A 23180-nucleotide genomic window follows, 5' to 3' on the forward strand; every position below is an offset into this window, starting at 1 on the left:
GGTGAGGTGGCTATATGGTTGTGTGTTTTATAACAGAGTCGCTGTTTTAAGTTCTTGGTATTTTTAAAGCAAACCTTAGGAACTGGTTCTGTATGTTCACTGATGGAGGGATCAGTCAACAGGATAGACCAATTTTTCTTTGACTTTCACACACTTTATTAACCTCTGCTGAATAGGTCAAACTGACCCTATTTACACCCTTGGTACTGTTAGCCTCTGTGTCCCTCGCTATGTATTCAGTTCTCCAATTTCCTTATCTATCTCACTGCCCTTATAGGCCCTCTTCAATAGGTCTGCCTTTAGCACTGCTATTTTTCCTGCATGGTTTCCTATACATTTTAGTGGACATGTTACCTAACCTATCTTTGCTGACAGTAATGTCTAAAAAATCAATGTCAATAGAGTAGTGCAGAGAAAAAGATAAATAATTAGTTGAAGTCTCTAGCATGTCCACAAATGCTTGAACCTCATCCATAGTACCATCCCAGACAAAAAAGATATCATCCACAAATCGCTTATAAAACATGACTTGTTTTATATAGATCTTTGCGGAAACCATGCAGGAAAAATAACATCTTACATCATTCTAGTATGCATCCATCCCACGTTACTAGGAACGTGGTTAAAAATCAAAATCGGGTTCTTAGGTGCATGAGATTGTATACTAATGTTGACTCTTTAGAACAAGCTTTAACAGTGCTAAAGGCAGATCTATTGAAGAGGGGCTATAAGGGCAGTGAGATAAATAAGGAAATTAGAGAACTGGATACATCGGCTGGTGTTAAAGTAAAACCTTACTTCTCTGACAGCTCCTCCAGTATAGTGAGGGACACGGAGGCCAACACCGCCAAGGGTGTAAATGGGGTCTGTTTGACCTATTCAGCAGAGTTTAATAAGTGTGTGAAGTCAAAGAAAAATTGGTCCATCCTGTTGACTGATCCCTCTGTCAGTGAACATATAGAACCAGTTCCTAAGTTTTGCTTTAAAAATACCAAGAACTTAAAACAGCGGCTGTTAGAAACACACTGAACCATATAGCCACCTCACCTTGCAGTGTAAGGGCACTCATCCATGCTGGTCTTGCAAGGCATGCAGTTATATTTGGTCTACACACTTGATTATGCATCCATTAAGTATGGAACCTATGCATCTGTCCTTTTATGCAGACTGTTGAATGAAAAATGTGGTCTGTATGGCTAAGTGTAATGTGTGCGATTCCTATTATATAGGGAAGACGAATCGTATGTTTAAGGACAGGATTCTGCAGCATCAGAGTGATACACGAAATAGTAAATAACAAATGCATTAGCGGAACATGTGTCTGAAGCTGGTATGAGTCACAGCTTTAAGTTCTTGGTACTACAGAAATTAAATGAAAGTTTAAGGGAAGGAGATCTGAGTAATGAGACTGAACTTGCTGAGTTAAAATGGATTGTCAGCTTTAAAGCACATGTGCCACCTGGTTTGAATAGTGCTGTTGCTTTAAAGCCTCTCCTAAAGAAGAGTGGCTTAGTTCACTGAAGAGTGTTAACACGCAATTAATTAAAACCAATTAAAATTGTTGGAAGTTGTTTGTATTTAAAGGCCTGTTTTTTCATACTGTTTAAGGTCTGAAGAAGTGAGCAATCGTGAAAGCGTTTACCTGTTTTTATCTGTTTTTTGGAATTAGTGTTCTTACTCTCAGCATCTACTGCCAATCATTAGCGGACCAGAGTTACGCTGTGGCGACCCCTAACCGGGAAAAGCCAAAAAGACAAACAACAACTCTCAGCATTGGGCATCTTTTTGTTTGCTGGTCTTTGTTTTTGGATCTCCTAGATTCCACTACGTTCTTTTGCTGCAGTGACTTGGAAAGTGGGCACCCTTTCTTTTCCTTGGAAGGGAATCTGTCTGTATGCTTTCTTCCCTTCGTGTGTTACTATGAGTTCTACACAAGATCAGGCAGGACTCTACCAAAATCTTGCTGGTGACTCCTTTTAGGGCCCAGACAGCATTGGTTCCCCCTTCTTTCTCACTTGGCCAGTGGTAGTTAACACAAGCTACCTTATTGGGAGGATCTTCTCACACAAGACAGGGGATCTCTTGTACATCCTCACCTGTCCACTCTTCAAGTGACACTTGATAATAGGATTTTATTCCCTTTTAGGAATCGCTTTTATCCAAACGGAAGAAGATTTTCTGTCTGGTGCTTCTTTGGGTATCAGGATCCATCATCAGTGGAGGTTCCAGAAGTTCAGTCTCATTTGTGTGATCAGCTCCATGCTGGGTTGGCATATTCTTAAGTTAAAGCTCACCTGTCTGTTTGTCTGCCCTTGAATCCTCCTCTGGTTTTGAGGTCAAGCAGTTTCTTAAAGTTGGCATTCTTATCAGGCCTCCCAGGAAGCATATTATACCTTCTTGGGACCTCATTTTTGTACTTGAAAATTTGACCCAGGCTCCTTTTGAGCCTGCTTTTTCAGCTTTCTTACAACATTGTACTTGGAAGACCATTCTTTTTTTGGCTCTTACTTCTGCCAAGAGAGTGTCTGAACATGAAACCCTCATGGCTATTCCTCAAGTGTTTCATAGAGACATGGTGTCTCTTTGCACTAATTCTTTTTTGCTCAAGATGGTCAATGATTTGTCCTTTAATCAGCCTGTTCATCTTCCTTCCCTTTTTCCTTCTCTGCAGTCTGCTGTTAAGTTCTTCACACCTTGGATTTGCATAGATAGCTCTGATATTAGACAGACAAAACTAGACATGTCTGTCAGAGCAGCATTTTTTTTTTCCTTTTCATCTCCGGACTTTGGGCTTGGCTATTTTCTAAGCAGGCCATCTCCTTCTGGATTTCTAAGGCCACTTCCTTCTGTTCTTTTCATGGCAAATGTCTTTCCAGGTCTGTAAAGGCATATTCTATTACGGCAGTTGCTTCTTGTTCCCTTTTTCAAGGGTTTGGATACCAATTCTATCCTTGAGGCTGCTACTTGGGTCTCTGTTCATACTTGCACTAAACATTACAGTTGGATGTTGTCAGGGTCAAGGCAGACTTTGCAAGGGCTATCATGTATGAGTTTGTAGATGACTCTTCTATACCTTCCCCTCCCAGGCTTCCTGTAAACCTCTTGTACTCTCCCTTTGGTAAAGAATACAGCTACAGTGATTTGGAAGGTCATAGTACATGTTTAAAATAATACTGTAACAGTAGATGTCCTTTTCTTCACTGTTTTGTTCATATTCTCTCTCCTTTCCCATCTGTCGTAGATCTTGCCCTGTATTTTTGCCATCCTGGCCGAGGGGGTCCTACTTCCTTTTTTTTCTGAATGCACATAATTCTGCTTTCTCCTTGAGGGTGTTCTGTTCCTCATGGGGCTTTTTCAATTTTGTGTGCTTGCATCCATACATCAACTTTATGCCGTACACCTTGCATGGAGAACATGTGACATATAGTGCCTATAAGACCTAAAAGCTTTCGTATACTGGCTAGATATTGGGCCGTCCTTTGCAGGAGATACCTTGGGTAAAGAAACTGCAACAGTGAAGAAAAATCTGCTGTTGGTGTAAGGTTTTGCACAACTGTAATTTCTTTGTGGTACCCAAAATGTCAAGGGGCTTTGGGTCTTTGTGAAATTTGAGTAGTCTAAACAAATGGATCCCCCAAAACCTTTTGGGTGGTCACAATGCAGGGCATTCTTTGCCATCTGTCAGAAGGAGACTGGATGTTCTCTTTGGAGCTCCAAGATGGTTGTTTGCACAAAGGTTGCCATGGAGTCCAGGAGGTGTTTACAGTTTTCTGTAGGAGTTGGCCATTGTCAAGTCTGCACTTTCCATTTCACCTGAACCCAATGTATGTTCATGGTTCTTAGGAGTGAATGTATTTTCTTATCTAGATGGATGGCTCGTAGCTGTTCTGACACACTGATTTCTGCATGGAAGCCTCTCCTGAGACTTTGCAGTGTACATTACAAATACTAGAAAAATCATATTTGGAGCCCTGTCTGAAGCTAAATTTAAGATGCAACCTTGCACTCTGCAGAGTTCATCTCCCTCTGGACAGGGTTTTTCATTTGTAAAACTTTTCATATCAGATTGTTCTTTCTCTGACATTCACATCACTGCTATGACCAAGAACATTGGGTTTGACAGGAAATATGTGCATGTTTTCCTTTGCCATGGAGTTCTTCAGTGGCTCTCTGTATTCCCAGTTAATATGTCTGTGACAGTTCAGATCAAAATTTCCATGGCTTGTAAGTTGCATCTTGGGTGGTGGCATCACACTCTGAAATGAGGAGTCCATTCCAGGTTTGCCTCCAACAGTGGCAGACACCTATGGGCATCTCTGCACTAGGGTGGTGAGGCATTGCCAAGGGCAACCTGTCCAGGTGCCTGATCACAGAACGCACTTTTGCCCATAATTTTCAATGATGAGAGCATTCCTCATGCTACAGGCTTTCTAGGACTCTCTGCACCAAGGTGCTGCAGCCATCTCCACAGAGCACACAAGTGGTATACATATAAGCAGGGGGAGAACTTGAGCCTACGTCCATTGTCTAGAAGCATTGAGGGTAATAGAATGGACCATACTATCAGACTGCCTAGTGTAGTTGCAGACTGCCTCAATCGTTGCCTTTTGACGACTCCCCAAGTGTCCCCTGAGCCAATTGGTAATACAATTTTTTTTTCTCCAACCCATATTTAGTGCAGCAATTTCTTTCCCCTGATTGCTTCTGTTGGGGAACATTCAAAAAGCCCCCTTTGCCCGAGACACTTCAATTCTCTCTTAACCCATCATTCTGTCAAGCCTCTCCAGGATCTTAATTCCTTTATATAATCGCATGGTTTCCCCAGTTCCAGTAATGGTCATGGACTGCTTATACCTTCCCAAGATGCTTTAGACTTCTGGTCAAAGGTTAATGTCTAAAGCTAGTAAGACATGCAAGAGTGAGGATGTTTTTCTATATAAGCAACTTCAAAAGGTTTAGTTCACTTCACTTCTGCAAACCTAGGCTGTCTTTCTCCGGTTGTGACACAGGATTTGGCTCTTCTGCCATTTTTTTATCTTTCATCAAGGTTCTAACTTGTTGGTATTAGCACGTTTGGAAGTATGAAAAGCCTTTGGAGCTGTACTTCATTAGAGCATCTCTCTAAAGTACTCTCCTTCCACTAGACTTTAAGAAAAAAAAATACTGTTCTTCCCTTTGAACTAGCTGCTACTCCAGATCCAAAGTATTCTTTTATGAACATTTTTGTATCCAGTACTTTATACTTTAGTTTGAAGAGGTTAGTTGCAAGCATTCTGCACTAGTCCTCCATACTTCATCTTCCATAAGGATGGACTGACTGATGTTTGTGTCAGAAGTTCCCTTTTGGATAAAATGCACATTAATTTGGACAGAAGACAATGTTAGTTAGCAGTGGCAGTCATATTTCCTGTTTTCTTTCCTAATTATTCCAACAAAGTTAAATGTTTTTTGCATTATATGAGTGTTCTACATACAGCCTAAAACCACATTTTTAAGACAACTTACAATAGGCTGTGTCCCTTTAAGAAACTGGATTCTAAAGTTTTTAAAATTACTTAAACAGGTTTTGTCCAGATCGTAGTTTGACTGCATTAAATTCTGTTATGAAAAATGCAGTGGCTGACTGAGGCCTTTCAAACTGCATCCTTAAATTATCTGTGAAAGAGTTGTTGGCTTGTCATCAGGGGTGGCTCGTGCTATTGGACTGCAGCCCTCCCAGCTGTAAAATAAGACAAATTAAACAAAATATATAATAAAGCAACCTAGAGTCCCAGAACATCGCGTATGCGCGGCATTTCAGATATTCAGACTGCTGGTGAACCAGTCTGGAGCATGCGCACAGAATCCAGACTGTCTCCACCAGCAGTCCGGATTACAAAGACAACATGCACGTCTACATTTTCCCAGCAGTCTATGCAGTCAGAACTGCATAGACTGGAAGGGGATCAGACTGCAACGTCCGCAGGCAGGGTGGTCTCGCTGGCAGATAGGACAAGCCTTTCAGGTAAGTGTAGGAATGGATTGTACAGCTCGGTGATTGTGTGTGTGTAATGCCCCAGTCACTACATGGTGGTGGGTAGAGAATAAGGCTTGAATCCTGTACCTTGGGCCCAAATGGCAAGAGCCTGAATTCCCTACCCACCACCATTTGTAAAAATAATGCAGATTTTTGCCTCATATCTGTTCTGTTCCTCATAAAATCTGTGATTTTTGTTTCTCAACATAGCCAGTTTTACAGTAGTGCAGTGGTACCATTGTTGCCTAACAACTACAGTTTGTCTGGTTTGATTCTTGTCTGGGGTGCCTTCTATGTGGAGTCTGCATGCCCTTCCTGTGTTTCTGTGGGTTTGCTGTGGTGTCCTCTCATCTTACAAAGACATATCTGGAGTGTTTCTTCCTCTGCCAAAAATTGGCTTTTGTTTCAAATCAGACTTTCCTGGTTAACAAATGTTAAATAAAAATGACAAGCACTGGAATTTCAGACTTCATATTCTACAGAAAGTACATGGTAATTGAATACAATGCCCCTTTTGGGATGTACCTTACCCGACACCTGCAACAACTGGAGAAACCCCAAAAGTACCTCACCAAGAGGATCATGGGCTACAAACAGATGTCTTATGCAGCTTGACTAAAACTCCAGCTCTACTCAGTTGCTTACCTCCTACTCAGGTGATCTATGCCTGACGCACAAAGCCATGTCAAACCCAGAATTAATGGACATGCTCCACCTCAAAAAATCCAAGTCCCTTAGAGCTACACGCTCCAGGGACCTAAACCTCAGCACAAAAATAAATAGGACATGCTGGAGGGACAGATTAATTTCCCAGAGGCTCCCCTCACTCTGGAGTAAAATCCCAATTCATGTTAGACATAGCCCCTCTCTGACCCTCTTCAAGCGAAATTTGGATGCGTGGATGGGAAATCGCAAATTCACCCCTGGGATCTCCCCTGTGTCCCTGCTAGACAGAGGCACAGTAAACTAATCTTCAAAGGGTACCTTCTGTGACCTACTTTACAGAGGCACAGTAGGCTAATCTAATAGGGAGGCGGAAGCCAAATACACTTTGGCTAGGCTTAGAAATGCCCTAGGGCAGATAGCCTAGTATCTACCTATGAACACAAAAACTATTATTATAGCACGTTTCTATGTTTATAAGATGGATATTTGAAATGTGTCCCCATTTTTGGGACTGTATTCCCCCATTATTGGCTTCATCCAGGTTTTTGTGCCAAGGTTGAGAGCTATGGTGATAACTGAACACACTGAATATGTTTGGGGGCTGTATTCCCGCATTACTGGCTTTGTCTGTGTTTTTGCTAAGAAGTTGAGAGCTATGATGGTGAGAACTGAATTCACTGAATATGTTTGGGGGCTGTATTCCCCCATTATTGGCTTTGTTCAGGTGTTTTGTGCTAAGATGTTGACAGCTATGGTGAGAACTGAATTCACTGAATGTAACCATTTAAGTTTCAGTCTTCCTCTTTTATACAATAGATTGATTTGGCATAGTGGTATGTTGCTCTGACTGTTTTACACAGGGTCCGGGGTTCAATGCTTGGCAGTGAAATGTATGGTGGCAACACAGCATTTTCTTCTAGCAACTTTCCAACATTATACAAGCAATGTTTAAAATGTGTCCCTGTCTTTTGCCCCCCCCCCCCCAAATTTTGGCTTTTTCAGATTTCTTGTACTGCAAAGTTCAGAGATGCAGCTGAGTGTCAAGTAGATTTTACAAGAAGCTGAGAGCTGCAGGGGAACAAAAGTTTAGTGATGCTTATGCTGAGTCTGCTTGCATTGTTAATACCGCAACAGGTAGTGTATTTGCTTTTTGATGCAGAAGGCTGTGGGTTCTACTCCCACACTAGGTAGATGCATTGCTGATACTGTACTGTATTGTAAAGGGGGTGGATGCTGCAGTCGTTTTGGTGAATATACCTAATAACTCTGAACCTGTTATCAGTTTGCCATCCATTCCCTGTTGCCATATTACTAGCTTATTATTTAATGAAACGTAGGCAATTTATTCCTCAAGGGCAACAGACACTTTATTTGTAGATGAAACAATGGCATATAAAGTTGTTTGCTAGCAGCAACCTCTTCATTAGTTACAAATTTCTTTAATGTGGAATTATTTAAATGACTTACTTCAGAGATTTGTGCATATTTACTGATACTGGTGGACTGTAGAAGTTTGAGTAGACTTTTATGATAGTAATGTTCTGAATTGGGCTGTTTTGTCATTATTGTTGCATGCATTTTTTTCATTGTTTACTGGAAAAATGTTCTGAATTGGGCTGTTTTGTCATTATTGGTGTATGCATTTTGTTTCATCGTTTACTGGAAAAATGTTCAAAACAAATTAAAAATGCCCTCTACAGCTGTCCTATATTGTACAAGGAATATAATTTAATAAAATCAGAAAGGTGCATCAAAGACCATGTGTATGTTTCATGTGCAAGGGGCCTATGATTTGAAAACGGCCAGAAGTTAATCTTTATCTGTCACTGGCAAAATATATTTTCTTTGAATGTGGGTTTCAATGCTGTTTCAATGAATGTGAGTTTCAAGGGCAGAGAAGTTTTAATGCCAAGTCTGTTTTCATTGTGAGATTGCATTGCTTTGTTTAGCAGATGTCTTAGTGTTTGTGCTGTAAAATGCAAAATAAAACTTTCAAATGAAGTCCAAATCATCATAGAAGTAAAGCAGTATGCACATTAGTGTTTATGGTAAATGGGGTGAAATAGCCAAGTAATGGTTCATTGGAATAGCTAAAGGGGGCAGGCTCCATTCGACCATGATTTTGAGGGGGAAGGGCGGCAAACTCAAAGACAGCCCTGGCTGAACTATACCTCTCAACTGTCCAGATTTTCACAGAATGAATAGATTTTTGCTTCTTATTTTTGGTTTGTTCCTCATTAAATGTGTGGTTTTCTGGCAAATAATTTAGGAATTAAGTCACTAAATAATGACAGACACTGAGTTTCAGTCTCCATAATCTTCAGAAATGCATGCTAAAGCAAGATCTGTTATTCTGTCAACTGTGTCAGTTTATACAACAATTTTTTATACTGTTTATAAGTATATTTGGCCTTGTCCAGATTTCCTGCATTAACAGGTTGAGAAGTATGTGCAAATAAATTGCTTTAAAGAATTAGGCATATCCAAACCTCTGAACTGTCCCCGATTTTGGTTCAAAATGTTGCTCTTCCCCTAATAATCCCGCAGCAAAATGGCAATTTTGGAAGAAAACATGGAGGGCTTACAATTAAGAAATAACTAATAATCAGAGTTATAGATTACTTTTATTTCAGAAATGCATGCAGATTCTTTTATTTTGCCAGCTGCTCATGTAAGTAGTACTAATATTAAAAAAAGTGTCCCCCCTTTGTCAGGTTCCCAGCTGTATTGTGTGGCTATTTTATATTTTTGCATCACATTTTCGGTCCATTTTTCATAAAATTGTTTTTTTGGCAAATTAGTAGCAAATCATTAAAGACTGAAGTTGGAAAATAATGACAGACATTTGAGTTTCAGACTTCATACCCTTCAGAAATTCATACTAATGCAAGACTTACTATTCTATTACCTTTCTAAGTTTATAAGGGCATATTTATAATTGTCCTTATTTTTGGGCCTTGTCCCACTTCTATGTATGGCTTTGTCCAGATGTCTTGCTCTGAGGTTGAGAGGTATGACAAATGTGTCAGGGCCATCACAGTCAGCCAGAAACTTTTCAAATTGTGACATACATGTTGCACCCACCTGCCTCATGTAGTGTGACCCTGGATGTGTTCAAGCAAGGCAAGGAGCAGTTATGCAGTACAAATGTGCAGAGTATCCCCCCATCCAAGGTAAACACAAGTACTACTTTTATTCTGTCCTTGATTTTGCAGAATGTTCGGGTTTGTCATATTTTTATACTGTTGATTTATGCTTATTATTACTCAGTGCCTATTGCTCTGTGTTTAAGTAGCAATGCTTTAATGGCCATCAGGTAAGCTTGTCTGAGATTGTAAGATGCAAGTAAGCTTTAAGAAGCATACTGTTAAAGAACTGCCAACAGTGAAAGCTTTTCTATTGCCATGCAGAAAATACTTGCATAACTAGATAATGTATAAGCTTTGGGTATTGAAATGCATATGACAGTATTTGTAATAAAGGACATGATTACATTATTATTTTAAGAAGCTCATTACATTTGTTGGAGATTTGCAGTCATCTTTGCAGGCTTTACCTGTAAACCAAACAGCATGCTAATCTATCGTGTGTGGTCCATTACCTGTACAGTAATCCTTTTAAGCAATGTATCTTGAGCTTGTTTCTTGTTTGCTTTTCATTTTTTACTTTGATCATGTTTTCCCCATGAAACAAGTAGATAGTTGTTGTCAGGCAGCAGGTCTTTTTTGGATAAGATAGTTGTTGTCAGGCAGCAGGTCTTTTTTTGGATAAGAAACATTTTTGCAAGTGGGGTATCACAGAGATTGCTACTTTCAGCATGTTACTTGGTACTTTAATAAAGCTGAATATAAATTATAATTAGAACTGCAGTGCAAGAAGTGGTTTGAGTTGAGTGCTGCTTGTTTTTCTTGTACTTGATTTTGACTGGCATTCCAGTAATGTATTTTAAAAAGTAATTTATTTTTTTCATGCCTCACAGCCTTTTTGTTTCCATCTAGATATTAAGTAAGCTGTCATGCAGCTAATGTATTAAAATATTCTTCTACACTTCACATTGTCTTGATTGGACTCTCATAATGATGGTTTGGCACCCAGGGCAGTGTATTTAAAGTTCCAGGTTTTGTGGTTTTAAGCATAGCTCCTCCCCTTAGTTGACCACACCCCTTCCCATTGCCCCCACCCATTCAGCTGTCTCCTGCATCCCCCCTTCGATGTGAACTCACCAGCCGCCACTGCTTCTCATAGTGCTCTCAACACACTGATTTGAGCTGTATGTTGTCTCATGATATGGTTTCTCTTGAGGCCACAGTTATTATAGGCATGTATACCTGAAAGTGTCCACCAAGAGGATAAGCATGGGACTCTAGCCTTCTGAAAGAGGCTGGACTTCCTCCTTCCAGATACAAAAATTACGTACTCAACACAACATGCCCAACACACTTTTTTTTCCCCCTTACCCTCTTGCTGACATGGTGAAGAGGCCTTTGAGGCCACAGTTATTAGAGGCATGTTTCCCTGAAAATGTCCACCCAGAAGGGTAGCATGACTCTCTTATATTTTTTATGTCTCTCCTTATAGTAGCATGACTGAGATATGGAGAGGAAGCTATTATGTTAAGTTGTCTATCTCGCCTTCGTTCTTGCTGGTTGGGATTGGAGCCAATCCTCTGCTCTGACTCTGCCATCTTCAATAGCTCGAGAGCTGTTTACTGGCTCGAGGCTACCCCTTATCCCGTAATGCCTAGCAATAGCTACCTAGATCTCATTTGCTGCTTCAGCTGTGAGGTGTCGTTTCTCTGGCTCAGGCTTGTATAGAGTTTGTAACTTTTTCACTAGAATTTAACTTTTCTAGTATTTTATTAGTGATAGTTTTGTTTCTGTGATAGATAATTATTTATCTTATAGTATCCCTCTTTTTGTAGAACTCGTTTAACTTAGTTCTCCCCCACTCCTCCCCCCTCCTCTTCTTGTCAGATTAGCCGTTTAAGTTGGAGGCTTTCCTTCTCTTTTTTTCTTATAGGCCTGCCGTTTAAATTAGAGGCTTTCCTGTTTATCTTTTTTTAACTTTAGCTATAGTCTTTCTAGTAGGTGTGTTTTTTGTTGACTGTATATTGCTTCTAGTTATTGTTGTCATAATTGGTTTCCTTTCTACTGTAAAGGAAATCAAAGGAATCCAAGGTTTCTGGGTTCAAGAAGTGTGACTTATGCTATGTCTCTGACAGATGGGCACACTTCTTGCGTCTATGTTTAGGCGCTGTACACCTGCAGTACTCTTGTTCTGTTTGCCATGCCTTTAGTCCAAGAGTCCTGTAGGAGCGCAAGAATAAGCTGATTCTTAGGGGTCTTTTAAAACCCCAGGATTCACCAGCCAAGAGCTCACAGCCAGTGAAATCCCCTAAATCCACTAAGCCGTCGGCTCCAAGGTTGGAGCCGTCTTTGGTTTAGGATTTACCTTCTACATCAGTTCCAGCAGGCACCAACAAGACCATCTCCCCATCTGCTCCATCAGAGGCTTTGGAGCCATCGCGGAGCCACAAGAGGCTGAGGTCCCCTTCACTAGTCAGTGCATTCGGCTCCTCTGTCTCCTTTACTTCAGAGCGAGCATAGTCACCGATCCTCTCACTCTTCTCAATCCTGTAGACTGTTGGATCATGATGTGGAGAGAGTGGTCATTAGGTTGCTAAAGTCGCAGGCACTAGCTAAACTGTTGCCAGCCCTCCTCAACAGGTTGTGGCTCCATCCACTTCTCTCGATTGTTCCTCCTCCGACTATAATGAGTTCAGAGCCAGAGTTTCTTGGGGTTCGAGTAGTGGAATCGTCTGCTCCGATAACTCTATCTCCTTCTGTTTCGACGTCTGCTCCGGTTCCCTCGGCAGTACCTTCCATTGAGGGATCTGGGCGCCGGGGCTCCCTCGTCGGCTCTGAGGGGGCGAGTGGCATTGGACCCTTGTCCCGACCCTGTTCTCCCTTTTGGACCTTCAGCACAGATGAGCTCAGCTCCAACATCGGCCTCTGAGTCGTCCCCCTCCGTGCGGAGAAAGATTCCTATTTCTTTGGAACCGGAGCTTTCTCTGCATCGTGGCAGGGACGCCTTCGATGTCATGCGGAGTGTGCTGTCCCCTGACTCAGCTCCACTATCAGCCCCACTGGCTCTGTCCCCTGTAGTGCCTGTGCCAACCTCTGCCCCTCCTCCAGACCCTAAGTGTAGGGAACTGATGCTCCAGGACACCCCATTGGGTGTTTCCTCCTCTTCTGAGGCCTCTCCTGATCACTCAGAAGAGCCCCCTCGGAAGAAAAAGTGTTAGAGGAAGCACATTGACTCCCCCGAGTCTGTCAAATCTGATACAGACTTAGATGATTCGGAAGCATCCTCGAGATCCCCCTCTGAAGATGTTTCCTTCTCTGACATCCTAGAAATGCTTAAGCAGAGGGGGAACTGGAATCCCCTAGCCCCTTCTGAGGAAGAGTCTGTATTTCTGGATGCCTTCAGTTCCTGACCTTCCACCTCCTGGGTGTCTCAGCCTTTCGATCCACTTATGATGGTGGTGGCTCGGAAGGCTTTGTCAGCTCCGGATACAGTGGAACCAACTCAGAGGAGACCTAGTAAATTCATTACAGCACCCCAGGATAAGCAGTTCCTTTCAAAAGGTGTCCTTGTTGATGGTATGGTGGTAGCAGCAGCCACCAAAAAAGAGTTAGCGGAGACCTCCTTAAGGAGTCTAGGACGATGGACAGATACAGGAAGCAAATGTTCGCTTCAGCGACCTTCTCTGAGGTCACTGAACTACCTGTCATTTCACCCTACTTCAAAGGGATCTCCTTAAAGAGCTTGGAGATACCCTCCAAGATCCAACAGCTGATTGGAGTACAAGTCAAGGTAGCTTCCCAGCTAGCGATGCTTAATTCTGTTAACTCCTCCATGAGGCTCATTTCCTATGCAGCCGATGGGGGCGAGTAGAGCCGCAGGTACCGGAGTGGCCCTTAGGAGGCATGCGTGGATGCGGCTGTGTAACTTTGCGGAACCCTTTCGAGTGTCCTTCACCAACACTCCCTTTGATGGTTCCTTTCTTTTTGGACCACAGGTGAAAGACACTTTGACTAGGTGTGAGCAAGAAGGCAAGACTCTCTCTGCCGTGGGAGTCCGTTTTTCCACTCCCTCTAGACCTTATCCCAAGGGTCAGAAGAGTGGGAAGATGTGGTTCCGTAAATCTCCGAGAGCCTTCCCTGACACACGTAGTGATTTTTCCTCCAGAGGCAGAGGGGGAAACAATAATAATAGATGCCGCCCTCATGGCAGAGGGGGTCCGCAGAACCAGGGCAACAGAGAATCCTTGTCTAAGCCCTTCCAGCATCCCTGAAGGGTTGTCCGGCTGCTCAACTCTGGAGGCAGTTGGGGGAAGACTTTCGCTGTACCCAAAAGCCTGGCAAAGTTTAACCTAAGACAGATGGGTACAGTCAGTTATATCCGAGGTTACAAAATTCCCTTCCATCAACCCCCTTTACAGTCAAGGAAGACCCTTCCAGATGTTCCACCCAATCTGAAGGGGCAAGCAGTAATAGAAGTTTCAAAACTGCTAGAAAAAAGAGCCATCCAGGAAGTACCGGCAGACCAGCATGGATCCGGAACTTGATCAAGGTTCTTTAGTACCAAAAGACAGGGGACTGGAGACCGATTCTGGATCTCAGCAGACTAAACAGGTCTGTGCAAAGAGCAAAGATGTTCATCGTGTTTCACTGTTGCAGTCATTACTCTTGGGTTATCCTGCTGGCAGGCTACCCGCAGTCGGCCTGAATTCCAAAGTCTTGGTCCGGCGTCTGTTGCTGTCACCTCTTCCCTGACGTCAGTGCACCAGGGGTATAAAAGATGCAGCCGACACCATTTTCTTCAGTCTTTCTTGCCGTGCGGTGCCCAAAGCAAAAGCAGTTCGCAAGTGCCGGTCGGCCGACTCCTGAGATTATAAAAATGGAATTTCAGATCCGAAGTCTTCATTAAAGCCAAGTACCCCATTGGGGAAACTTTTTTTTTTTTTTCTTGCTCCAGACCAATGTCAGAAAAAGTTAACAATTGCATTTCTTGTGGGAAGCAAATACCTCTTAAGGATTTTCATTCTTACTGTATTCCTTGCCTAGGCCCTGATCACAACGCTGCTAGCTGTCGGTTTTGTGCTAGATTTAACCAACGCACTATTAAGCATCACTACGATTTTGCCTTTCATTACTTTGGCCGAGGTTTTAATTATATAATGTCATCAGAACAGCCGATGCCTTTTTCCTAGCGCTTTTTATAAACTCTGGTCATCTGAGGTCCAAAACCGATGACGAGGCCCCCGCTAGGCCAGTTGCCGGTTCAGTGAGGCGCTTTTGCAGCCCCTTATGCCCACTATCTGAGCCACAGGCCGCTTACGACTCCCACATCGAGCTGACTAGGCCTCTGGATACTCAAGGTATTGGACTCTCGGAAACTATTCCCTCAGATGGGTCTGGAGCTGCGGAGCAGGCATCGACTTCTGAGGGTGTTTTCAGACCTACACAATTTTATGTCAAGCCAACCTCAGCTTCAAAGACTAAAACAGCTCTAAAGACAAACAAGTACAGCATTCTACTGGACAGACTTCCATGCCTAAGAAACAGATGCTTAAAATGGCCGAAGACCTAATTACTTTGATCAGGGGTTCCCGTCCCTCTCCTGAAAAGAGGCCTAGGCAAGAGACAGAATACGACTCTTCTGATCAGGTTTCAATTTCCTCTGACTCCTCTTCTGAACAGGGGTACTCCTTTTCCTCCCTATGAGGATTCTGATGCTGAAGAAGCTATTCCTTCAGACTCTTCTCCTGAGGATTATTCTTTTGGGGAAACCCTGCATACCATGAGGGAGCATTTTCACTGGGAGAGCCAAGATTACTCAGAATCTAAGAAAAGGCTGAGAATTTCTTTTACTACCTCAGCACAGACCTCTTGCTATTCCACCTGTTCTAGACATTGTAGATGATGTATTTTCAGTGTCCGGCCTGTCTCCTGACTCTTTACCCCTGCACCTGCTAAGCCAGACAGATACTACAGGGTTCCAGACTCTCATAAATTTCTATATAAAAACCCTGCTGCTGACCCAGAAACTATATCTCAGGGTCCCAAAGGGGTCAAGGCTTCCACTGCAAAAAAACCCCCTGTCCCCTCTGATAGGGATTCTAGGGCACTGGGAGAAAAACGTTTACACTTCTGCTACCTTGGCTGTAACGGCTTTCAATTGTCAGTTTCATATGCTTAAATATCAGCAATACGTAATGTCACTGCTTAAACAGAAAATGTTGACAAATTCTGAATGTTCTGATGACAAGGAAATGCAGGATTTATTGCATGCAGCTGAACAAGTGGTAAAGCATACTTTGCATTGCGGTTTTGATTCACTGGAGGCCTCTTGCAGGGCCACTGTTACGGGTTCTGTCATTAGAAGGCATGCTTAGTTAAAGGAACAGAATCTGCCTGATCATGTTTCATAGTTTCATAGTATAGTACTAGGCTATCTGCCCTGGGGCATTTGTAAGCCTAGCCATAGTGATGTGGCTTTTGCCACCCCATGAAATGGTACAAAAATGTACAGAATAAATCTAGAATACTGTGCCTCTGTCTAGTAGTGACACAGTGAAGGTCCCTTTATATAATAGAATTAGTTTACTGTGCCCCTGTCTAGCAGAGTCACAGATGTGACCCCTGGGGTAAACTTACGATCTCCCATCCACTCCTCAAGATTTGTCTTGAAGAGAGTCAGTGAGGGGCTCTGCCTAATACGAACTGGGATCCTGTTCCAAAGCATGGGAAGCCTCTGGGTTATGAATCTATCCCTCCAGCATGTCCTATTCATACTTGTGCCGAGGTTTAAGTCTTTAGCTCTCGTGGTCCTGATGGATTTGGATTTTTTGAGGTGGAGCATGTCCATCGGATCCTGATTGGACATGGCCTTGTACATCAGGCAGAGATCACCTCCTGAGCAGGCGGTATGCTACTGAATAGAGCTGAAGTTTCTTTAGTCTGGCAGAATAAGACATATGTTGAGACCCTTGATCCTTTTGGTGAGGTACTTTTGTGGTCTCTCCAGCTGTTGCAAGTGCCGGGTAAGATACATACCAAATGGGGCGTTTTACTCAATCATGGGTCTGATGAGAGGAATATAGGGGTACAATGACATCCTGGATCTGGATGTGAAACCCTTCATGATGAGGTGTGCAAGGTAGAATGTTTTTCTAACCACTTTGGCAACGTGGGTGTCAAATGAGAGGTCGCTGTCTACTTGGGTCCCTAGGTCTGTGATTACTTTTTCCGTACTCAATGCGTTGCTGTCTGTGATAATTTGTGGGTACTTTGTTTTTTCCAAAATGGATGACTATACATTTTTTGGCATTTAGTTTAAGGCCGTGACTACGGCACCAGTTGTCCGTTTCAGTGAGGCCTTTTTGTAGGATGTGTGTATCTGCTGGTGTATCGACTATGGCGCCTAGTTTGCAGTCATCTGCGAACTTTGCCAGCCACAGCCCTCCCATGTTTGCTTTAACATCCTGAGAAATAAATGCCGAACAAGAGGGGTCCCAGGACAGATCCCTGTGGGACACCACTTGTGACTGGCTTTGAGTCTGACATTGCTCCAGCGATTTTAACTTTATGGGTTCTGTCCTTTAGCCAGTTTGCAACCCATCTAGTGATATAAGGGTTTACTTTTAAGCTGTTTAGCTTATCTATGATGCCTGAGTGGGGTATTGTCGAAGGCCTTAGCCAAGTCCAGGTATGCTGTATGGACTGCTTTGTCCTCATCAATGGCTCTAGTGACTGTTTCGAAAAAGTCAACCAGGTTTAAAAGGCAGGATCTGCCCTTTACAAAGCCGAACTGGGTGGGGTCAAGCGTCTGTAGGTCCCCTATGTCTCCGTTTATGAGTTCCATAATGATTCTTTCCATAGCTTTGCAGACCAGGCTAGTCAAGCTTATGGGGCGGTAGTTTCCAGGGTCTGTAGAGGCACCCCCCTTGTGGAGTGGGACCACTGTTGCTGTACGCCAGTGTTCAGGTACATATCCCGAAGTAAAGGCTAAGGTTAAATAGCATTTTTATGTGTGGGTTTAGCTCCTCTTGGAGTTCACGTAACACACACCCTGGGATACTGTCAGGTCCCATTGATGCTGTGTTTTTTGCTTTGTTTAGGGCGGTTCTCACTTGGACATCTGAGATGACAGGGAGATTACATTCAGCTGGGATAAGTATTTCTTCTTTTGGGGGTGAAGGAGGGGAGAAATTTGCACTGAACCTGTTGGCCAGAATGTTAGCAATATCTGTGGGTTCAGTGTATTTTTTGTTGTGAACCAACTCTGAGCATATCTGAGGGTTTCCGCCCAGGTTTCTAACATAGCTGAAGAAGGCTTTGTGGTTATCTTTAGTGTCCTTAGCAACTTGGGCACAAGGGATATGTTTGCAAGGCTACCACTAGAAAGGGTGTCCGCAATCCGTCAGCAGGTACAGGTTCTGATGCAGAGCAAAAGGATCCAAGTCCGGTACATCCTTCAAACTCTAGGTTCCATGGCAGCAGCCATTCTCCTAATCCCACTAGCGTGCTGTCATATGAGAATTCTTTATTGACTTCTATTTACGCAGTGGTCTTTCCAAGAGCTACCCATGACTTACATGATCATGATCACGGATGCGTGCAAAAGACATCTTTCTTGGTGGATGGTCTCCCCACTAGTTACTCAAGGCAGACCTTTCATACAACCTCCTACGGTAGCCACAGTGACGACGGACGCCTCCCTGATAGGGTGGGGGGACATTATCTGGGCGGGACAGTCCAAGGCACGTGGCAGCCTCACGAGTACCATCTGCACACAAATGTCCTGGAAGTAAGAGCCGTGCTCCTGGTGTTGCAAGCCCTTCAAGACTCCCTTCCTTCTGGGACCATTGCTATTCAAACGGACAACATGTCAGTGATGTGGTACATCAACAAGCAGGGCGGAACCAGGTCCTACCCCCTGTGTCGAGAAGCACTCAGACTTTGGCAGTGGGTAATTTCCTCCCAACATTTTTTGATTGCGACGCACATCCCTGGGAGATCCAACGTCCTAGCGGACAGGCTCAGCAGAGCTATCCTCATGCCTCATGAGTGGTCTCTGAATCAGGAAGTTGCGAATCTTGTTTTCCGCAAATAGGGACAACCTTGCTGCGATCTCTTGGCCACCCCCTTTAACACGATTGGCCCCTGGGACGACTTTATGCCTTTCCTCCTTTTCAGCCCCAGTCCACAAAATCCTGGAATTCCTAGCACAACTGTTTCACTCCAGGTCCGCTTTTGCTACGATCAGAGTACAAATGGCAGACATTTCTAAGTTTCATGTTGGTTTTTCGAACTCTAACATTATGTCTCATAAGCTCTGTAAAGCTTTTTTGAGCGGGACAACTCTTCTTAGGCCTCCAGTGAGAGATCCCCCTCCTCCTTGGGACCTTAATTTAGTCCTAACCTCCTTAATTCTGCCTCCTTTTGAACCAGCAGCATCCTGCTCTTATCAAATTTCTATCTTGGAAGACGCTCTTTCTGGTAGCTATTACTTCAGCCAGACGCATCTCCGAACTTCAGGCACTATGTGTTCGTCCTCCAAACTTGGTTTTTCATAAGGACAGGGTTGCTCTGAGGACTAATCCTTTGTTTCTCCCTAAAGTCTGCTCAGAAAACAATTTAAACCAATCTATAGATCTTCCTGTGTTTTTCCCTAATCATACCAACAAGGCAGAGTATAAACTACACCAATTGGATGTTCATAGGCAATTGCGTTTTTACCTGCACAGAACTAAAGAAGTAAGGAAGTCAGACCAACTATTCCTTTCTTATGCCTTGGGCAAACGAGGTCTCCCAGTTTCCAAGGTAACCTTGTCCAGATGGTTGTCGCACTTTCTTTCATTTATCAGTTAAGGAACAAAGAGTTGCCTATTAAACCGAAAGGTCGTTCTATTAGGGCCTTGGCCACCTTTGTAGCCTTCCAGCCTAGGTTGCCCATGGATTCCATCTGTGCAGCTGCCACGTGGATAAACCTTCATACCTTTATTTCTCATTACAAGTTTGATATGGTCTCCAGGAGCAGAGATGACTTTGGTTCCACTGTTCTGAAGAGTCTGTTCCACTGAGTCACCCAGGATTTTAGGTGCTAGGCTCGCTGTCCCAACCAGCAAGAATGAAGGTGAGCTAGACAACTTAACATAAAGAAGTTATGTACCTACCATACCGTTCCATGTTGGTTGTCTTCATCTCTCCTTCCTTCTTGCGTCCCACCCTCCGTCCCCCTGTCCTAGTGGACCGAGAGGAGTTTTTCTGTTTCACTGGCTGTGTATTCTCTTGTTTCCTCTATTGACTTAGAGAATATGGCAGGTATAGTCAACTGATTTTTTGACTGGTTTATTCTGTTATGTCTGGAGTTAGCTATTTAAAACAAGATCTGGGTAGCTATCACTAGGCATTATGGGATAAGGGGTAGCCTCGAGCCAGTAAACAGCTCTCAAGCTATTGAAGATGGCAGAGTCGGAGCAGAGGATCTGCTCCGATCCCAACCAGTAAGAAAGAAGGCGAGATGAAGGCATCTAACATGGAACATTATGGTAGGTACATAACTTTTTTTCAGACCATATGAGCAAAAGATGGGGCAAGTTGCCTAGCGCTTTAATTTTATACGCAAGTACTAGGCTAGTTGCCCTTGTGGGCCAATTTCCCCTAAAAGGTGAGAATTTAAATTCTGTAACTTTTGTGTTTGAGGTAAACACCTTAATCATCAATCACTAGTCTTTAGTCTTGATGAAGATGGACCTGCTCATCAGATTAATGTTATAGCAAGTACTTAACTTTTAGTTATGTGGTAGTGCTTGTGAAGGGAATGCAGTTCGTTGTCAAAGTCAAAATGCTGCAGTTTGACAATTATTTTTGACCTACATATTTAACCACTAAGGTTCCTGAATAGTTCCATTGGTCATCTCTGACAAAACCTTGCTTATGTTCTGCACTGACCTCTCTGACCACCAAATTACACCTCCTCCCTTGTTTTGCAACTTCTGGAGTTTGTCTATTATATTTTGCTGTTTGGGAGTTATCATTTTGACTTGCTTGTATACCTTGCTGACATTTGTGTGGGGGAGGGAAATCTGTGGGCTCTGTTGTGCTGTGGACACTAGTGGTTTACTGGCTACTTCATGCATTCTTCATGAACTCTGCATGCAGTGGGTCACTGGAGGAGAAACTGATCATGCAAGCTGCTATGTTTGCTATATGACTACCCATTCCCTGGCTTGCTCTTCCTAGAGGTGCATAGATTGGCAAGTTGTGAACGTCCGTTTGGGGTGCGCACAGCCATTCCTTTCCTGTCGTATAACCCTCCCCCTTCTGGGAGGAGTTTTCATTTTATTGCAAAGTCTTCTATCACCCCCCCCCCCCCCCCGACCATCTGAACATGTCTAAGCCACTGACATGACTTTAGTATCCTGCTGTAGAGGAAGGGCCCTTGCTCTTTTGCCATGAGGTAGTTAGTACTTTTTAACCTTGTTGATTTTTGCAGCAAATACTGAAGTAATGAAGAACAGCATTTGCTAAGACTGCTTCATTTTAGGTGGCTACGCTGATTGGGAGAAATGAAAATGTTATTTATATGTACTGATTTAGTATTGAGGTTTTCTGAGACTTAAAAGAACTTGACACTAACTTGCATTGTTGACTGGCTAAGCATGTAGTGTGAACATTTTGCCAGCTTTAGTACTAACGCAACTTTTTTTCTTTTTTACAGCCAGAGTTGGGAAGACATCATTGATTATGACTTTAGTCAGTGAGGAGTTCCCAGATGATGTAAGTAGGCTGTTCTTTCCATTTGAACTAATCGCATCACTTTAATACAGATTATTTTCAGATATTCTAGGGCTATGTTGCGTCCGCTGTTGCAGAGAGTACATGAGCATGAAATTGGGGGCTGCGTGTGTTTTTTTTTTTTTTTTTTTTTTTCCTCTCTCTTAACCAAGAATCTTTCAGGTATGATTTGTGATTCTTTGTATTCATAATTTAATACCTGTATTCCCTGTATGTCGTACTGTGTGACTTTCCAGTTATTGGTAGAAATATGAAAGTGCCTGATGCAAGAAACAAAATGACACTAGTAGTGTTAATCTAAATTGCAAGGCAGTGGAGATATGAGAATTATCTGTCCTATGAACTTATTTATTTACATTTGGTCACTGGGTGAAAAGCCCCACATATATCTTAAAAGTACATAAATACATACGATTACAGAAATTATACAGTAATCTGTAACATTTTTCAGACAATATACATATTGCAAAACACAAATTAACATAAATCCAGCAGGTACAGTTTTTTTTTTAAGTAACAATTCAGTTAAATATAACAATATTAAGGCAGTTTAAATATAGCTATTAGTCAGAGCTAGGATAGCAAGACAAGCAATTCTACAGACACTTAGCCTGGACTAGTACAGGTACAAAGCCACGAGTGATTTAAGGAAACTTTTTAGGGAATTTTTAAACTGATGGGCATTAGTAATAGTTCTAATAAGAAGAGGAAGTGAATTCCAGACTTTTGCTACATAGTGGGAAATAGGGAATCACCAGCAATGTTGACTGATTTGCTCACTTGTAGTAGTGATTTATTTTCAGATCTAAGGCTACTGTTAGTAAAATAAGGTTTTAATATGTTTAACAGAGCTGGAATTTTCTTCTGCCTGATGTAGTAATTTGTGTACCATGATTAGTTGATTGTATGATAGTTGTGGTAGTTCTATCCAAGATAGTTTTTTTAAGGAGTAACAGTGGTGTCCCTGATGTGGACAGTCAGTAGCAAATTTTGCTATATTTTTATAGCATATTTCAAGTTTCCTTAAATCTGCCTTTTTTAGATTAACAAGAATTGGGGAGGCATACAGCAAGGTCGACAGGAGATGGGTTATAGAAATAGAAGTCCTAGAAGCATCTGTTAGGAATTTTTTGTTCCTGTATAAGGTACCCATTTTTTTGAGAACTTTCTTGATTGTTTAGGATATATGTAGATCAAATCGTACATCAGCTGTAATACCAAGTAATTTTGCTTGAGGTTCAGGGATGATTTTTGTATTCTTGCCAGAAGTAATATAGAAGGTGGTAGGGATGTATGAGAGTCTAGTAGGTTGAAAGATCATAAGTTTTGAGGGATTTTTGAGTTGAGTATAAGATGGGGATTTGATAGCCATAATTCAATATCAGAGAGGGACTTCTGGGTTATGTCTTGGAGGTGCTGAAGTGTCTGTGCAGTACATACAAGTGTTGTGTCATCTGCATATTGGATAATGGAAACTAGTGAAGTAGCTGTACTAAGGTAATTTGTAAAGATACTGTAAAGTAAAGGGCCAACAATTGATCCCTGTGGGACCCCCAATGTAGTGGGAAGAAGTCATGCTGCCATTTTACTGCTTGTTGGAGACCATTTAGATAACTGAAACCATATGAGAA

At 42.6% G+C, this 23180-nt stretch overlaps 1 protein-coding gene across 3 annotated transcripts in view; it reads left to right on the forward strand.

The window, feature by feature from the left end:
* RHOT1 (ras homolog family member T1) overlaps positions 1-23180 on the forward strand; it is a 1470459-nt gene that overhangs the window by 27430 nt on the left and 1419849 nt on the right. For all 3 annotated transcript variants that reach the window (XM_044068049.1, XM_044068050.1, XM_044068051.1), the window contains exon 2: positions 21473-21531. In XM_044068049.1, coding sequence (XP_043923984.1) covers positions 21473-21531 — 59 coding nt within the window. The remainder of the gene's footprint in view (positions 1-21472; positions 21532-23180) is intronic.

Source organism: Protopterus annectens, chromosome 4.part0, assembly GCF_019279795.1.
Source record: "Protopterus annectens isolate FY-2018-M chromosome 4.part0, PAN1.0, whole genome shotgun sequence".
Lineage (NCBI taxonomy): Eukaryota > Metazoa > Chordata > Ceratodontiformes > Protopteridae > Protopterus > Protopterus annectens.